The following is a 19012-nucleotide window of genomic DNA, read 5'->3' as shown; positions in this document are numbered from 1 at the left end:
TTGTATCAGAATATTAAGTTGAATTGCTATAGCTTGCAGTAAGCCTTATCTCATTACTTAGTTGCACAATCAATTTGCGCCGGCAACCGAATGCCTTTTTTTTGACGTGACTTATTGTAGATTTGACGCAGATGGCATTAACTACTTGGCCGGACAAATGGGGGGCGCTGCGGGCTCTCACCCGGAACAAAATTTAAGACAACAGGCCTGAGGGTGCCCAGTTTAGCGCGTACCTCGGCTCAGCAACCGAATCCCGAAATAGTGAGGTAGGTCCCTAAGTCGTGGTAAAAATCAAAGTTAGGTTTACGACAAACAAAGCGGTTCTCAATGTTTCAAAATGATAGATAATATGAATTTTGTACATTTCGCAGAAAAGAAAGAAAGTAATTTGTATTACAAAAAAAAAACAAATTGCGAAGTATTAAACAAATTATTTTGCTTTTTCCGTAAGTAAGTACCCCGAATAGACCATGATTTGAATATACCAGTACTTATACTAGAATCAATTCCCGAAAAGTTGATGTATGGTTCCGTAATCTCTTTGCATAAACCCTTTAACGCCAAAGTGATTTCAAAATCAATTGAAAATCCGTCGGGAAAACCTTCGGGACAACAATAACAAAGTAGGTTAACTTTTAGTACGATTAACTTATTCATTAAGGCAACACGACAAAGTTTTAGTCCCAGTTGCCAAGGTAAACACTAATTGTTTCCCGAAAGACTGAAGCCTTCAAATAAAATAAAGTACTTTATATTACAATTTGACTACTTTGCTTTTTGTTTTGTTTTTCATGCTCCTGCATTTAAATATGTAAATGTATAATGGTTCGGTCCTGGATGAGGAATGCTGCGGATTCGAATTTCGTTCGAATCAGAAATGAATGTTTTCTTTTTGTTTTTTTTTATTACTCTTCTTCAATCGTGTGGGTCGTGAGGTAGAGTACCAACCTCATCAACCCAGCATCAAGGCACATTAAAGCCAGGCCAGTAAGTGCTTCACATTAATCCTGCGTACCCGCTGTAATATTTCCTCATAATACCGAGCACCGCAAGATTGCCCGTTAAACGTCAACTGCGCAGAAATTCCTACAAATGACCGCCACGCAGAGACATTGAGGGATTTATCAGCGAATAGTCATTGTGGTATAGCTCGACGAATATACGTACATACATACATACATTGACGGAACAGTAGCTAAACTTAAAACTTACATACATAAGATCAAGAATAATTAAAACATTTCAAATTATTACACAAACACTATATATAACGGCCTATATACGTCCCACTGCTGGCCACAGACCTCCCCTCAATCAACCGGAGGGGGTACGGAGCATACTCCACCACGCTGCTCCAATGCGGGTTGGTGGAGGTGTTTTTACGGCTAATAGCCGGGACCAACGGCTTAACGTGCCCTCCGAAGCACGGAATCATCTCACTTTTTCGGACAATCAGGTGATTCAAGCCTGAAAAGTCCTTACCAAACAAAGGACAGTCTCACAAAGTGATTTCGACAAACACTAGTCAGTCTAAAATACCGCCCCCTCTCGTACCCGGTTCAAAGGTGCCCATTACACTGGCCGCGTTACCGCGCACTATTGCCAAGGAAACCTGTTGAACCAGGAACGAGCTGGCGCGGGGGTCTCTACCGCGGTCCGCGGTAAGATCAAGCTTATTTCACGGTTACTATTAAGCCCCCAAAGGCACCTGACATGGCTCATGTAACGACTACTTACTTACATCAGTAAATAGTAACTGGGACTAAGAGCTTAACGTGCCTTCCGAAGCACGATTTTTATTACTGAATTAAATAGTGAATACCTCTATCTATCTTCTCTGCTAGGCTGAGAGTAAATAAAATACAGGGTGTTAGTGACGTCGTAACGAAAACTTTGAGGGATGATTGAGACCATGATTCTGAGATGATATGAAGTAGATTTTTCCGTCGCAAAAGTATGGAACAGAAAATAATAAAAAGAAAAACAAAAATTTTCATGAATTTTCCAACGGAAAATTCCACTTGATATCAACTCAGAATCAAGGTCTGAATCATCCCCCTCAGTATTTGTTACGGTGTCACTAACACCCATACCTACTTGTATGGGTACAGTATGTACGTGCAGGGGATAAGACGTGACAGCGTAACGAATACTGAGGGGGATGAAACAGCTGATTATTCTGAGTTAATATCAAGTGGAATTTTTCATCGCAAAAGTATAGAATTGAAAATAAGTTAAAAAAACTAAAAAAAAATCATGAATTTTGCGACGGAAAATTCCACTTGATATCAACTCAGAATCATTGTCTGAATCATCCCCCTCAGTATTCGTTACGATGTCACTTACACCCCGTATAGAAGCCATCCAGCTGAGTAGTCTTGCAGACATTTTACGTGCAATTTAACGAAAGGGTAACCCCCTTGCAACATGACGGATTATATTATTATATCATGATATACTATCTCCACCAACCCGCAGTGGAGCACCGTGGTGAAATATGCTCCATACCCCATCCGGTTGGAGGGGAGGCCTGTGCCCGGCAATGGGACGTATATAGGCTGTTTATGTTTTATGTATGATATTATTATATCGTTAGGCTGATGATCTGTCCCCATATACTTACCAAATATATAGCAAACGTATATACATTTATAGTTATCTCTCTGTACTTATAGGTCTGAACCAATAAGTTTATTTATTTACTTATTCCAGGTTTTTGAACGAGATTTATTGTAATTTTTTGATTTAGGTTATAGTGTTTTGATTTTATTATGCGAAGTGGACACTGAATTAAAACAACACAGTTTGTAGCCATATATCTTAAAGTTGGTTAAGTAGAACTTTGTTGTCGAGTGCACATAAAGTTAAAGTTGAGAAACTAAACAATTGTATTGTCACTATGAAGTTTTATTGCACACTAATTATAGCTAATTTACAATATCGCACGGTGCCTTAATGTAGGTCGCCTCCTAAGCATAAAGTTATGTTCTGACGTGTCCCGTACGGACACTAATACCACTAATTACGGCCTCCGTGGTCCAGTGGTTGAGCGTTGGGCTCACGATCCGGAGGCCCCGGGTTCGAATCCCGGTGGGGACATAATATCACAAAAATCACTTTGTGACCCCTAGTTTGGTTAGGACATTACAGGCGGAACCACGGAGCCTGACCTGATCACCTGACTGTCCGATAGTAAGATGATCCGTGCTTCGGAAGGCACGTTAAGCCGTTGGTCCCGGTTACTACTTACTGATGTAAGTGAGTAATCGTTACATGAGTCATGTCAGGGGCCTTTGGCGGCTCAATAATAACCTTGAAACCAGGGTATATGAGGCTGGTATTCCACCTCACAACCCACACGACAATAAGAAGACTAATACCAAAACTGGCTGGATGTTGTCTTTTGATGAGTAAATTTAAGGTGTGACTTTGCCACCCTTATAGCAATAATGGTAAGGTCAGCGTCAATATACTTACATGGAAATGTGGAGCTGACACAATTGCGCACGTGAACGTTTTGCCTACTAACCGCATACAGTCACACGGCCCATTATGTTTGAAACGAGTATTTATTAAAACACAATCAGGTCAGTTTTCTAGGCCACACAGAATATGTGCACTAGAAACAGCTTTTGTTAACTTTGCATTAACGTTTTAAGCTCCGCCAATGTGCAGCGTAGCTAACCCACATTTAAAAAATAGAAACACCACCTCCCAAGCATTATCCCGTTTTGCACAGGGTCCGCTTACCTAACCTGAAGATTTGACAGGTCCGGTTTTTTACAGAAGCGACTGCCTGTCTGACCTTCCAACCAGCCCAATACAGGTTAGGTATCATTAGGAAAATGCATTTCTCGGGAATGTTGGTTTCCTCACGCTATTTTCCTCCACCGCTGAGCACGTGATAATCATTTATGATTCAAACATGAATTCGAAAACGAATTCGACAATAATGAGTTTAGGCCTGTGCTACATTCCAACCTGCGACCTCAAAGTGAAAAGCAAGCGTTCTACAAACTGGGCTACCACGGTTCAACATTTACATATACTTTTTAGCATTTAAGAAGTAGAAAAAAGCCACTTAAACCAACTGAAAGTGATGTGTAGGTGTAAATGGTAAGTACTTTTTGTGCAGCACCACACGTCCGAATAAGTTAATTATACTTATGTAGGTGTAAAGTAAAAAGGTCTTGTCCGTGCTAACTGGTTTAGGTTTTTCAATTTTAAGTAAACTTTCAATGAATACCTTAGTAACTTCTGCATTGCACACTAATATTTAAATCAACATTACCCTAGCAAGTTAATCAATACTAAATATCGGCCTTCGTGGTCCAGTTATTGAGCGTTGGGCTCACAATACGGTCACGGGTTCGATTCCGATGGAGACATATCACAAAAATCACCTTGTGATACCTGGTATGGTTAGGTAAAGTTAGGTTAGGACATTACAGGCGGAACCACGGAGCCACCAACAAAATGACATAACATATAGATAGATATAGAAGGTGGTTTATATTGTTGTTAAATATTTAAATGAAGATATCTTCATTCATTAAAAGCGAGGGCGAGTGCTTTTGGTCGATTAATGAAAAACCGATTAACGAAGCATCCGCGACGAACAGGACATCGAAGAATTCTTCAAAATTCCATCATCATTTAGCTGGAAGTAATGATACTTGAATTAAATATTCAAAAGAAAAACAATTTGCTCTTAATTAACACACGTTCACTGTGTATGGACCACATATGATGCAATACATTTGAAACTCATATGTGCATGTCCCATATGTGAGTCACATATTTTCCTGCCATAATGTCTATGTACAAAAATTCCAATGTGTTTATCTAAAAATAACATTGCACGTGGGAGGTTGATATATATTTTTTAGTTACACCGTGAACGTATTATTATAGCTATAATAATATACAACTTTATTTATTTAATTGGAGATGTCCTTAGAAAAGGTTTAGTACGATCTACTCTGAACCGGCGTGCGTGTATGAAGCGATTGGTGAATGTGGAGGAAGCAAGATAAGTGTGTCAGGATCGAAACAAATGGAATATCTATAGTCTCTGCGTACCCCGGTGGGAAATAGGCGTGAGTTTATATATGTAGGTATTGTATGTAATATACTATTTTCCTTAGTTTATTTTATTTCTATGTCTCCCAAAGGTTACCAAAGTATATTATTTATTGATTGAATTTTAATTATGCTCTATTTTCCTGTCACATGATGTATGTCGTCGAATTATCCATGAAATGTCATAAAGTCATAGATTGATATCTACAAATTGTTAAATATTATATTTTTATCCCTTTATTAGTCTAAAATGTATGAATAAATTACCAAATACGAGTACGTAGCTCATATTATGCGAAATTAGTTCTAAGCGAAAGCGAAAGTTGTGCGTCAGGATCGTAGGTTCTGTGGTCTCTGCCTACCCCAAAGGGATATAGGCGTGATCTTATGTTTGTTTCTAAGTACTTATTAACATTTTTATTCCAATAGAGATGTTCTAAAATCAGTCACTACAGTTTATAACATGGAATTTATATATAAGTATGAAAAAAACAATCATCATAGTTAAAAAACATTCGAACGGATCCAACAAAGACATTTAAATAGTTACATTTATGCAAAAAGTAACAAGGTATCTTTCTCTGAATCCAATGAGTCAGTCGTGTTCCATGCACGCTTCAGAGTTGAAGGTCAAACACCTTGGAGCCCGCCCTGACTATAATAAACCATAATTAATTTTAATAGCTAAGATTTTTCAACTTAATTGTGTAGGAAACAAAAATATACATTTTCTTTTATTGTCTCTTCGGTGAACTTCTAATATTCTAGTGATGAAAGCATACGTTATTAAATATTCTGTTAGTCGTCACACAAAGCTATTTCGATATAGAACCGTTTATGTATACAAAGAAACGCTTTTTCTTTGTATCACTATAAATCGTATAACCATTAAACCAGTGTCTTCTTGCCAGTCTACATACAAATCGTGAAAGATCTAAGGATGGAACGACTTACATAAGAGATCACAAAGGAGCAAGGGACAAATCCTTTCGTAGCAACTCCCGCTACGCCGCGTTCGTAGCTAGCTACGAGTGCGTAGTGCGTAGCGTCCGCATTCGTCGCCGCAGTCTATCAGATTCACTACACAATTTTTCATTTGCATGAAATCTTTACACTAAATAGGCAATTTTCTAGTGCGTAAGAAGTCGATAGCACTCCGTAATGATCTATTGAGCAGCGGACGTGAATGGAGCGCGAAATAGCCACGGTTTACGTAACACGGCGGTTTTAACTTTACTCTCTAGAGGTTACAAGTTAAATAAGCGTGTGAATTGTTTCAATACAATTTCATCGATTCCAACTACGGGACTTTTAATTGTTCGACACATTAACCTGATATGTCCTCGACTCACGAAATTACAGTAAAAACCTTTCATGGTTCAATTCTGTAAGCTAAAATTTGATTAAGTTTCTAGAAAAGAATTGTTATGTAACGTAAAGCAATGAATCATGACTGAGTAAACTTACGTACCAAGAAACTTTGATCTAATTGTCAACAAATATTGAGTCAAAGCGAAGTTCCATCTGACATATGTTTCCAGAAAGTGCTATTATGGCATTTGCTTTACTAATATGTAGTGGTTGTCAATGTTGATGATGTCGTAACCAAGGTGTTGGTTATGCGCACTCTACTCGTTCAATATCATGTCTTCAAACCATATTTTAAGAAAGTGTATTCGTAACGTTATCTCCTCATCACAATCAAAGCTGAAAACGAAAGGATAGCGGCACTGCGCATAAACCTTGGTGGACTTTGACAGTTCGGGTACCAGGATTTCTGGGTCAGCCCGTATGCTGTCATCGAGAATAACAACATGTAAGCAAGGATGTAGAGGAATCAATAGTGTGGAAGACAATAGTAATGTGGTGCGCGGTGGCGGCGGCGGTGGCGGCGTCGGCGACGGCATTTGCCGCAGCCAGCGCGGCGTCCTTGCCTCGTAATCGCGCGAGTCACGCGAGGGGGTCGATAGGGGCCGCCAGCCTCCGCGTCAATTATTCAGCACGCGACCACCGCCGCCACCACGCGCCCGGACAAAGAGCGCGCGCACTGCGGCTACACCTACTACACCTACCGGCCGATCGCCGATCCGCTCCCGGCTCCGTCTCCTTGCAAAGTAAAACCGAGTGGATACACTGAACACTCCGAACCTTGTCGTCGGCGCTGGTCGCGCGCGGTGGTCGCGCGTTACGTAAAGGGCGCGAGGTTGCGCGTGTGAGCGCGTGCGGCGCGCGCGGCGGTCGCTCGGAGCGGGGTCGCGCGCGGAGTGCCGCCACACAGTTATGCAACGCGCCGCCACACTGCCCCGGCCGGGGAAAATCGAACTGGGGCGGGGGGTGCGCGCGCACCCACATCGATACCCACACACGTAGCTACTAAACAAAGGACGCGGCATGGTGGGCGCCGCGAGCGGGGTTCCGCAGACGCCGCGGAAACAGAGCGGCGCCGAGACAGCGCGGCGACGTAGCAGCCGTCAACGACATGCAGGCTGCGCTTCGCTCTCATTCCTGTACACTTTACTCGCATTCTCTAAACTTCATTTTAAAGAGCCACTCCTGAAGCGTATCCATTTAATTCTAGATTCGCGGCAGTGCCCCTACCCTATAGGCGGCGGCAAGATGGCCGCCGTGCGCGCCGCAACGCCCGCCCTCACACGCAGACCGCTACCCGCAATTGACATTACACCGGCTGCTCCGGCCGATCGAGGACGTATTGAGAACACATTACACGAATAATCACGAGCTCGTTACGACGGACTTGTAGGAAATTAAACTTGTAATCTATGTAGAGCGGCAACTAATGTAATCTATGTGGAGCAAATCTCTCCGTTAGTCATCATACGTTACTTAACATAGCAATCCGGGTGAGAGCCTTCAGCGCTCCCCATTTGTCCGGCCAAGTAGTTAATGCCATCTGCGGCAAATCTACAATAAGTCACGTCAAAAAAAAAAAAAAAAAAAAATAACATAGCAACACTAACTTTTACAACGTCTATAATAAGAATAGACTCGACTTTTCGGGAACTTATATGTCGTGTCGGAAGTTGTGATGTATTATTTATATGATCGAAATGGGCGATAAAACAAAGGTCTGACAGTAAAGTCAGTTTATCGACGGGTTTGGGCAATTAAGGTAACATTTAGTGAGCATGGTGCGCGCCGTCCGCTGAAGGTCATCCCTACGTGACCCGGTTACAGCCTTTTCATGGCGCATTCATTCCGTGCCGTATAATAAATACTAGCTAATGAACGGATTAGGCTTATAACTTCTAACACTGGCGTGGTGGTGAATGCTAGTGAATTAATATTACTTAAGACAAAGAAGAATGCTACAAAAATATCAGCTTCTCTCAGGATGACAAATTGTATTTATTATTTATGTACCTAAAACCATTTATGACGTTACGTTTTGCAAATTAACGTACATACCTACATAACATCACGCCTATTTTCTATAGAGATAGGCAGTGAGTGCGTAGTACGATTCTAACACACCACTTTCGCTTCTACGATTCTCACCGAAATCTTCATACATACATGTGCTTAATGTTTAGTTGACTAAAACGGTAAGCACCTAGCCTTTCTTAAACATTCTAAAAGTTTCCAAAGTTATTGCGCGCTACCGACAGAAGGCGCTGTGAGTAAATAACACATTCAAAGCAAGAACTAGTTAACACATTACACATTATCTGTGTTACTTATGTATTGTTGTTTAAGAAACATAATATAATACAGCATCACGCCTGTAACCCTGAAGGGGTAGACAGACGTGTATACATACAATATACATAAACTCATGCCTATTTCCTACCGGAGTAAACAGACTATGGAATTCCATTTGCTTCAATCCTGACACCCTTCTCTTGCTTCCTCCACATCCGTCAATCGTTTCATACACGCGCGCCGGTTCAGAGTAGGTCGTACTGAACCTTTTCTAAAGACGTCTCCAATTTGGTCAATGTACGCCCAGACGTGTGTAGTACGAATATACAGGGTGTTAGTGACATCGTAACGAAAAGTTTGAGGGATGATTCAGGCCATGATTCTGAGTTGATATCAAGTGGAATTTTCCGTCGCAAAAGTATGGGACGGAAATAATTTAAATAAGCTCTAAAATTTTCATGACTTCTCCGACAGAATCATGGTCTGAATCATCCCCTTCAGTATTCGTTACAGTGTCACTAACACCCATACCTACTTGTATGGCTACTGTATGTACTTGTATGGGGTGTAAGTGACATCGTAACGAATACTGAGAGGGATGATTCAGCTGATTATTCTGAGTTAATATCAAGTGGAATTTTCCATCGCAAAAGTATAGAATTGAAAATAATTTAAAAAAACTAAAAAAATAACATGAATTTTGCGACGGAAAATTTCACTTAATATTAACTCAGAATCATGGTCTGAATCATCCCTCTGAGTATTCGTTACGATGTCACTAACACTCTGTATATACATCCACCTCTCGCTAGCTAAGTTTAGTCCCATGTAATAGGGGCGAGCCTACTGGCATTAACCGCGCACAAATCCTGAAACCACGTAAAGTCAGTTCTCTTAACGGCCTCCGTAGTCCAGTGGTTTGAGCGTACAGCTCACGATCCGGAGGTCCCAGTTCAAATCCCGGTGGGGACATATATCACGAAAATCACTTTTTGATCTCAATCTATCTACCTGATTGTCCTAAAGTAAGATGATCCGTGCTTAGGAAGGCACGTTAAGCCGTTGGTCCCAGTTACATGAGCTATGTCAGGGGCCTTTGGCGGTTCAATAGTAACCCTGACACCAGGGTAGATGGGGTTGGTAATCTACCTCACAACCCACAGAGAGAAGAAGAAGATGAGCTATGAGCCATAGAAGATTTCTCTTAAGGCTGAAACTTAATGACACTTCCCCATCTATCTAGTGTACCTAGGTATAAAATGTATGGCGAAATCGTAGCCCACCCACTCGAAGTGCTATTACAATACCCGGCACCGACGAATTGGGCCCGATTGATCAGGTAGTGCATAAGACCTTTACTAAAACAACAATGTACGAATACCTACATAACAGCCTCTGTGGTGTAATGGTTAGAGAGACCTCACGATCTGGAGGTCCGGGTTCTATTCCCGATGGGGACATAGTCGAAATCACTTTGTGAGACTGTCCTTTGTTGGGTAAGGACAAAGCAGGCTTGAATCACCTGATTGTCGGAAAAAGTAAGATGATTCTGTTCTTCGAAGGGCTCGTTAAGCCGTTGGTCCCAGGTATTAGCGGTAAAAAAACAGCTCCATCAACCCGCAGTGGAGCAGCTTGGTGGAGTATACCCCAAATCCCCTCCGGTTGGTTGAGGGGAGGCCTCTGCCCTGTAGTGGGACGTATATAGGCTGTTTATTTATGACCCTACTGACCTGACCACATAAAAATATGTCACGACATTTCATTATAAAACTTGGAACGTATCTGGCAAACACGCAATTCGCAATACCAAATTGCTCTTAGTTTAGGTCAGGCACGCATCCAAAGGGGTCACAAAACGAGTCTCAAGTTTTATTCACACAAGACTAGGAAATCAGTCTTTTATTCTTCTTATCGTGTCGATGAGTATTTTATTGAATGAGACATTCGATTTAGATAATTTAGTAGTTTTTTAACGAATCTGTTAGGGACTAATTCATCATCATCAGCCCATTAATGTCCCCACTGCTGGGGCACGGGCCTTCCCTATGGATGGACAGGGAGATCGGGTCTTAAACAATCACGCGGGGCCAGTGCGGATTGATGGTTATTAACGACTGCTAATGCAGCCGGGACCAACGGCTTAACGTGCCTTCCGAAGCACGGAGGAGCTCGAGATGAAAACTTTTTTTTTTGTGTGGTGTCCCATCCTACGACCGGCCTTTGCGAAAGTTGCTTAACTTCAACAATCGCATACCGAGCGCGTTTACCGCTGCGCCACCGAGCTCCTCCAGGTACTAATTAATACGTATTTTTTTAAATTTAAGTAATCATTATTATTTTCATTCTCAGTTTTCTATTATCATTGGTATGTATGTATCAAATTTTAAGTTAGTATACCTACTTGTCTCTATATGTTGTAGTGCCCTTACAGGGTTCCTATTTGTACTTTCCTCTACTCTTAAAACCACTGTAATAACATCAGGAATGCAATAAATAATATATCTTATCTTCAGTTTGTTATATACATATCAAAAGCAGTTGTAAGTTGTTTTGTTATAACTTGTAGCTCTTACCCACCTATCTTGGCAAAACGAGAGCCTAAATCGTCGGTATGCAAACTTCCCCACATTAAAAATAAAATTCAAAAACAGTGACAACTGCAAGTTGATATGTATCCCTTTATATTACATTTTCCCTTATTGGACTTTTCAGCCATACAAGACGTTGCCGCAGGAACGCTGTATAAATCATCTGATCAATATGTAAAGGCCTATCTATGGTAATGATTATTCACAAATAAATGAATTGAATTAAATTGTCTAATGTATGCTGCTGCTCCCCCGGGGCTGCATTTTCAATAAACATACATAAACAGCCTACATACGTCCCACTGCTGGGCACAGGCCTCCCCTCAATCAACCGGAGGTACGGAGCATACTCCACCACGCTGCTCCAATGCGGATTTGATGTGGATTTTCAATAAAATGATGAATTATTTATCAATGCAATTCTATTCATGTTTGGATCATAGATAATTGATATCACGTGGTTTACAGGATTTGTGCGCGGTTGATGGCAATAGGTGCAGGTCGTGTCGTATCGGGAGGTGAAGGGTTTGGCGGGAAGAAGAGAGGAATGGCTCCACCGACAAGAGCGCAGCTCTTAAATAGAGAGAGAGAGAGATGGCAATAGGCTCGCTCCCTATTACATAGGACTTAACTCAGGGACTTAACGTAGCTGGCGAAAAGTGGGTGGTAGTGGGTGTATAGCAAGTACATACAGCCAAGCCGCGTGATGCTATATTAATTATGTTGGAATAGCAAAAGTACTTATGGAAAAATTCAATTTTGGAACTCTTTATTCTACATATAGACGCTATCTGACTATTGTAGATGAATATAAATGTTATATACCTATAGATATAAATACATATAACTGTCGAGTATCATTGTATTATTGATTATATTACATAGATATACATACATTCTTACATAATAAATGTACGAGCCAATCTCGAAAACCACTGAATGCGGGTTTTACTGTTGTAATCTACATTTCCTTATGAATGAAACGGAGTAAAAATTGTCATCATCAACATCAATTTAAGAGCCACGCTCTTGTCGGTGTACCATTTTCCATTTCAGTCTATCAAAGGCCAATTCCTTGACTTCCCTATAAGACACGACGTTAACCTTTTCTTTAATATGTTCCATGTAAGCTCTTCTTGGTCTTCCCCTTCCTCTCTTTCCTTCTAGCTTTCCTTCTATGATGTTTTTAATAAATTCGTCGTGTCTTATTAGGTGTCCAATCATCTTGCCTCTTCTGTTCTGTTCTGTATTAAGTTGGACAGAAAGGGTTACAAATGAGGAAGAGCTAGTAAGAGTAAGGGAAAAGAGTCCCTCATTCAGCGCTTATCGCTTACAACCCACTAGGGTCGATTAATTCTTTCAAATATTTTTCCTCTCAGACGACGCCCTGAGCCGAGGTTCGCGCCCAACTGGGCACCCTTAGGCCTGTTGTCTTAAACGTTGTACCGGGTGAGAGCCTTCAGCGCTCCCCATTTGTCTGGCCAAGTAGTTAATGCCATCTGCGGCAAATCTACAATAAGTCACGACAAAAAAAAAAAAGGGAAAAGAGACAAATACTGAGAATTATTGAGTACAAATTGTACACAGACGAAATCGTTAGTTGTGAATAAAACAATAGAATTTTGCCAAATATATTATTTATTGCTTATTTAGTTCCGCATACCAACATAAAATAAATATTGTGTTATGAAACTACAGTTTTTAAATACTACTTACATTAAACAAAATCTATGTTTTAGCCATAACCCAAGCTTTAAACCATCAACACGATCATTACAAGAATATAATAATTAAAATGTATTCAAAAATATGAATCTTATTGCAAACTTGAATATTTTTTAAGTATATGACAATATTTCATAACTACACTTTAATGTTATTTTTATTTTTTATTGATGCCGATTCCAGTACACACCAGCTAATTTTCCGTTTTTCTTATCCCCTAAAAAGGAAAGTGAGGGGTAAACGACAGGCATCAAATTTATGGAACTCACGTCAATTTTCGGCAGAAAAAACAAACCTCTCAATATTTTACACTGGATAATAACCCTAAAGAAATCAAACGGGTTGCATATCAGTGCGCAATTTGATTCGCCCGGGTTATTCATTAATTCACTCATTCATTTTAAAATTAACAGCTGACAATCATCCGTCTCTTTCCTTTACGGTGGATTAGATGTAGCTTAAAATTAAATTAGATTGTGTGTACTGGAATCAACACCATTAACTAGTGTAATGTTAATTGTAAATATATTATGCCCTTGCGACTGAACGTTAAACGAGAATGGGAAACTGGATGTTGAACACCGGTTATACCTACATACATATGTATGTATCTTATAGTTTATGTATGTACATAAACTCACGCGTATACCATACCTATGCCTATGCCTATGTATGCCTAATTACATATAATCCACATTAAATGTTGTCTTAAATCATAATAACTACCTCTAGACGGAGTACAGTTGTGCTGCTGTGGGAGAGTTATGTACAGTTTTCTAAAAGTTTATGGAGTTATTATTGTCAAACTGTAATAGTAAGACAACAAACAATAGACAAAAATATGTGGATCTAAGCTGTTCTTAAGGGTATTAATAAACTAATCTCAGCTGAGAATGCCCTCAAGATCATGCTCAAGTCCCTGTTTTTATACATATAAGAACTGTCATATTGACATGATCTTGAGAGCAGTCTCGAAGCTGAGATTATTTTATTAATACCACCCTTAATGTTGATTAATCTAAGTAGGTATATTACAGGGGGGTTAAAAAGGCCACATTGAATCAATTTGTTGACAATGCACATTTACTTTTATATGCATTAATGTCAAATTGCAATATTGCTCTTTTAGACAAATTGCTTCAATGAGACCTTTTTAAGGTTGCTGGGACACTCGCTCAGCAACAATAGATGGCGTAAGTGTAGCGGTGATCGAAATTATTATTTTGTCATAGATAAACCAAACTAAATGATCTCTACACCTGAAGATTTCGAGAACCTACAAAAAATAAAAATAAATGAATATGAATAAAAAATATTATAAATCCTTTCTATTTTCTTCAGGTTTACTCTCGGAAGTTACGTCCTCTTTTTGTAAAACGTTTGTTTCTAATAATAAGCAGTAAAAATAACATTTACGAAGGAAGTTGACAATAACTTCAGACCCAGAGTAAACCTGATGAAAATAGAAAGGATTTATAATATTTTATATTCCTTATAGGTTCTCTAGACCTTCAAGTAGTGGCAAAAAGGTGTAGAGAGCATTTAGCTTAGTTTATTTATGACAAAAATAATAATTTCGATCACCGAATGGCATGGCTACACTTATGTCATCTATTGTCGCCGATCTAGGGTCCCAACACCCTTAACTCCCTAGATGTCTGTCATGTTTTGTGTTAATTCAGTTATGAGCTTACTTTGTCGCTACCTAAAGGTTATTATAAATAATTACTATTATACCTAATTGTTTTAATTACTTAAATGAAAATATAACTTTACGTTATGTGGAATGCAAGAAAGCTTTATGAAGAGACTCACTTCAATACAATCTTCTTCTCTTGTGTTGGTTGTGGGATCAATGACCTTATCAACCAGGGGTAATTAGTATACCTATTTATATAATTAGATGTATTGTTCTGTACATCTTGAAAAAGTAATACCATAAGAAGAATAAATAATAATTATAAATTACTACCGAAAGGAGATATAATCCTTACAAATATTATCGACGATATCGTCGCGTTATAGTGAAAACCTCGAAAGCGCATTTTTGAAAAATCGCATTCTTTTGTGATTTCTTTCAACGAAACCTCGCACATGTTTATACAAGTTATTTTCATTCCAGGTATAAATTTGTAGTCAGAATTTTTACCTGGAATAAACTATACGTATGACAATATAGTGTCCAATTTCATCCATCTCTCAACCAAGTTTATGCCATACATGATACATATATCCCTAAGTCATAAATGTGAAAGCAAACCCAATATACTACCAAGTTGCTCTTCCAAGGACTGCCGCTGTTTCCCATTGTCCACAATGAGATCCCATTCAGTGTAATCATCCAGGTCACACTCAGAAATGCTGTCATCAACCCCAGATTTGAACTCGAAGCCTCTCTGCCGCCTAGTCTCTTCGTCGGCCGATATTTGTATGGTTCTTATAATGTCCTTGTATGTCTCCTTGAACCAACGTATATCTGTTCTTCTCCTTATGTCGCTGACTATCCAAATCGGTTTCTCTACAGCTGAAAGGTTAAAAGTAAAAAGTATGTAGTATATTTCTTGCATTTGCATTATTTCTTTCTTTTTTCTATAATACATACTCTTACGCCCATCATCCCTAATAGGGTAGGTGGACACAAAAGCCACTTATTTCTTTATTTCCATGGGATAACAAACAATTGTACATGTTCCCATAAGTGTAGGATATTTCCACATATTAATAAAATTTCATACCTCTTTCAGTCTATACTTCAAATATTGTTAGAGTGTCAATAAATATAATACATATTTCTTAAATATCTAACCAATCATTTGATGTTCAACCTTATTTAATGGCCCATCTTATTAGAAAAGACACAATCCCTATTTTATTTTATTTTATTCGGGGAGCTTACAGCATTATTTACAAAATCAAAATCTTAATAATAAATAAAGGCTAATTACAAGCTACCACAGGTAGAAAAAAACAGTTTACGGAAGTGAGAACACTACATAATAATGTTAAAGAGAAGCAGCAGAAGGTGTTCTATGTTCTCATTATAGAGACAATCTCTCTTTAACAATAGTAATAGAATACTCATGCAAATTACCACTTTGACATGCAGCTCTACAAAAACACCCATAGTCCTGCTCCCTCATCTCGTCGCTCCATCTTATCATGTCCAATCTATGCAGCTCCTTATACTCGCTGTCACTGAGCAACTCATTCAGATTTAAATTCTTCTCCTTGGCCCAATGACTCTTGATCGGCTGAGATATCTTTATGACTTCACATCTGTCACCTAATCTGAAAATTGATTCAATGATCTATTTAAAGACAGTAGGTGTTTATACTCTGACAATTAACTCATGCCAATGATAGAAATAAAATATCAACATTATTATTATAACAGTCATATAAAAATTGTTGTAAAACAGATTAAAAGTTCATCATATTTCAACATAACAAGTTGAGTATTCTAAGGACCACATTCTAGCTTTGGTCTGGACTCTGTATATTTTTTACTTCTTATACAACAAATATCAACCGCAATTTAACGGTTTATTATTACATGTAATAACTATTAACTGTATGTGTGTAATCATAAATAAGGTTATAAGTGAAATCTTACAGTTTCTGAAGGTGATCAGTAAGGAAGTCCTTCCCAGACTTCCTTTTGCCGCTGAACAATAATATTATACGTGGAGGCATCCTCAGGACTTAATATCTTCAATTAGCTGTAAAATATACGGGACTTAATTTAAAATTAACATGAAATGTTGTAAGATATAAGCACTTAGGTATTCCAATACGCTTACTGCATAGGCCGAAAATCTACGAAGATAAAAAGGAATGAAATTGTTGATTAGAAACCGTAAAAGTATATTTAACAAGCCTCTTCCAGTCCAGAAATGGAATGTAACTGTTGCGTTACACTTTACAAAGCTACGAAATGAGACAATCCAATCCAAATCCAACACAATTTTTTTTTTTTTTTTTTGTTTTTGTTTTCCCCGAAGGGTAAGGCAAAGGGAACTATGCCCATACAGCCATGTCTGACGTATTTTTTTTCTTGATGATTAATGAAATGATGAAAGGTGATGATGATGAAACCTAAGCCCCCACCCTCGGAGTAGACTCCTACTCCGAACCCCAAACGAATTAACTCAAAAGTCCGCATAAACTTTTGAGTTATGAAGCGGCTTCCTGACACGAAGCGAAAATAGGCAGATACACTTTGTTTATTGAATACTCCAATATAATAACACTCGCGAATGTCTTCCGACTAACTTAATGCGATCATTAACCACAAAACACCACTTCGTATTAATTATTTAGATTATTCAATGAAGAAAGCAACTGTCCCGTTCCCGTTTCCCGCCAAAAAGCCCCAAATCCAACACAAAATCCAAAACATTGTTATGACATTTTGAGGTATGTTCGTTTCAATGCTAACTGATATTAATAAAAAGATAAAAATATATTATTTTAACTTCGTCAGGGACAATTAAATTTCATTAGCAGACTCACTTGGGTAATCAGTAATAAATTCTTAATTTAAAAAAATATTCACAAAACATTACAATAAATTTATCTAAGCCAAAACATTGACTGTGAAATGAAACGAATAGTACTATAGAATTGACTCCATCTAGGCTTTTCGGCGGGTAACGGGAACGGGACAGTTGCTTTCTTCATTGAGTAATCTAAATAATTAATACGAAGTGGTGTTTTGTGGTTAATGATCGCATTAAGTTAGTCGGAAGACATTCGCGAGTGTTATTATATTGGAGTATTCAATAAACAAAGTGTATCTGCCTATTTTCGCTTCGTGCCGGGAAGCCGCTTCATAACTCAAAAGTTTATGCGGACTTTTGAGTTAATTCGTTTGGGGTTCGGAGTAGGAGTCTGCTCCGAGGGTGGGGGCTTAGGTTTCATCATCATCATCTTTCATCATTTCATCAATCATCAAGAAAAAAAATACGTAAGACATGGCTGTATGGGCATAGTTCCCTTTGCCTTACCCTTCGGGGAAAACCAAAACAAAAAAAAAAATGACTCCATCTATCGGCAATATATTAAACTCTTGCGTCTTTAGCGCCATCTTATCGGTAAAAGTAGCACTACCATCCGTCTATATGATTTTCCGAATTTCACGACAGAGGTCACTGTGTTGAGCTTTCACGAAGCTCATGTTAGGGTTATTTTTCAAAGCTGCCAGCTACCCTCTTTCTCTAGTTCTGGTTTAACCCTCAAATCACTATGTGGCGTTAGTGTGGTGGCTTTGATTCAATGCTTTGTGCACTATTATAGATGTTACACGAAGTAGAGTTCAAATTACCATCCGTACTTCCCTGTAACAAACACCAGAAATGGGGACTATGACTGTGGAGATGGACTAAAACAGGTACCTAAGTTAAGTAGGTGCATTGACGAAGAAAACTTGCTAACGATGAATTAATTAATTGAATGATTCAAATGAGAAGAATAACAATATGTAGAGTTAGTGTTTATTAAATTTTATAACTGTAACTAATATTTAAAATATTAGTAGTTCCAATAGGTAATTAATTAATCTTTTTTCGTCATTAGTTTCCTGAATTTTACATTATTTTAATAGACTTTAAAAAATATAATGTATTAAATAACATGGCTTTAACACAATACCAGTAAAAGTTACTAAATGTTGCTGCTCCTACTATACTAATATCCGTGACTGAATGAATGCCTGTACAATACCTTTAAGATAATAATATGCGGCATATCATCGCCCACGCCGTATTATTATACCACTATATAACATATTATACTTATAACTATAAATAAAATCGTGCCGACACGAAAAAAATGGCGTTATTTGAATGCCGACCGATAATTTAAATGTAGCAACAACCGCTTTTAGCTTACAACCTTAATTGACTTAAAAATGCTTATCAATATTTGACGAACCAATCAACTTATTTACCATATCATTA

General features: G+C 38.6%; 2 protein-coding genes across 3 annotated transcripts in view; both read right to left on the bottom strand.

Annotated features, from left to right (window-relative positions):
* The window catches only part of LOC126370516 (sodium channel protein para-like), a 139861-nt gene extending 132537 nt beyond the window's left edge, over positions 1–7324 (bottom strand). The window contains 1 exon segment of the mRNA XM_050015387.1: positions 7155–7324. The gene's annotated coding sequence lies outside the window, so the exon portion shown is untranslated.
* Positions 7325–12950: 5626 nt separating this feature from the next.
* Positions 12951–17013, bottom strand: LOC126370622 (phosphomevalonate kinase). Of its 2 annotated transcripts, none has more exons than XM_050015588.1 (4): positions 16856–17013; positions 16669–16791; positions 16147–16343; positions 12951–15579 (listed from the first exon to the last, which is right to left on the bottom strand). In XM_050015588.1, the coding sequence occupies exons 2-4, from the start codon at positions 16746–16748 to the stop codon at positions 15296–15298; spliced, it is 561 nt and encodes a 186-aa protein (XP_049871545.1). In that variant the 5' UTR covers positions 16749–16791; positions 16856–17013; the 3' UTR covers positions 12951–15295. The 2 variants fall into 2 exon arrangements, with proteins under 2 accessions (XP_049871545.1, XP_049871544.1); XM_050015587.1 differs by having other exon boundaries at positions 16669–16774.
* Between the last annotated feature and the right edge of the window lie 1999 nt (positions 17014–19012).

The sequence above is a fragment of the Pectinophora gossypiella genome, chromosome 11 (assembly GCF_024362695.1).
Source record: "Pectinophora gossypiella chromosome 11, ilPecGoss1.1, whole genome shotgun sequence".
Classification (NCBI taxonomy): Eukaryota; Metazoa; Arthropoda; class Insecta; order Lepidoptera; family Gelechiidae; genus Pectinophora; species Pectinophora gossypiella.
Note: the sequence above shows the minus strand (reverse complement) of the source record. Positions and strands in the feature narration are given on the sequence as shown.

Coding starts and splice junctions, on each gene's coding strand:
- LOC126370622 (XM_050015588.1), bottom strand. CDS start 16,748: ATGCCTCCACGTATAATATTATTGTTCAGCGGCAAAAGGAAGTCTGGG. Junction 16,344..16,668: donor ACTGATCACCTTCAGAAACT/GTAAGATTTCAC, acceptor ATCAATTTTCAG/ATTAGGTGACAGATGTGAAG. Junction 15,580..16,146: donor TAGAGCTGCATGTCAAAGTG/GTAATTTGCATG, acceptor TTAACCTTTCAG/CTGTAGAGAAACCGATTTGG.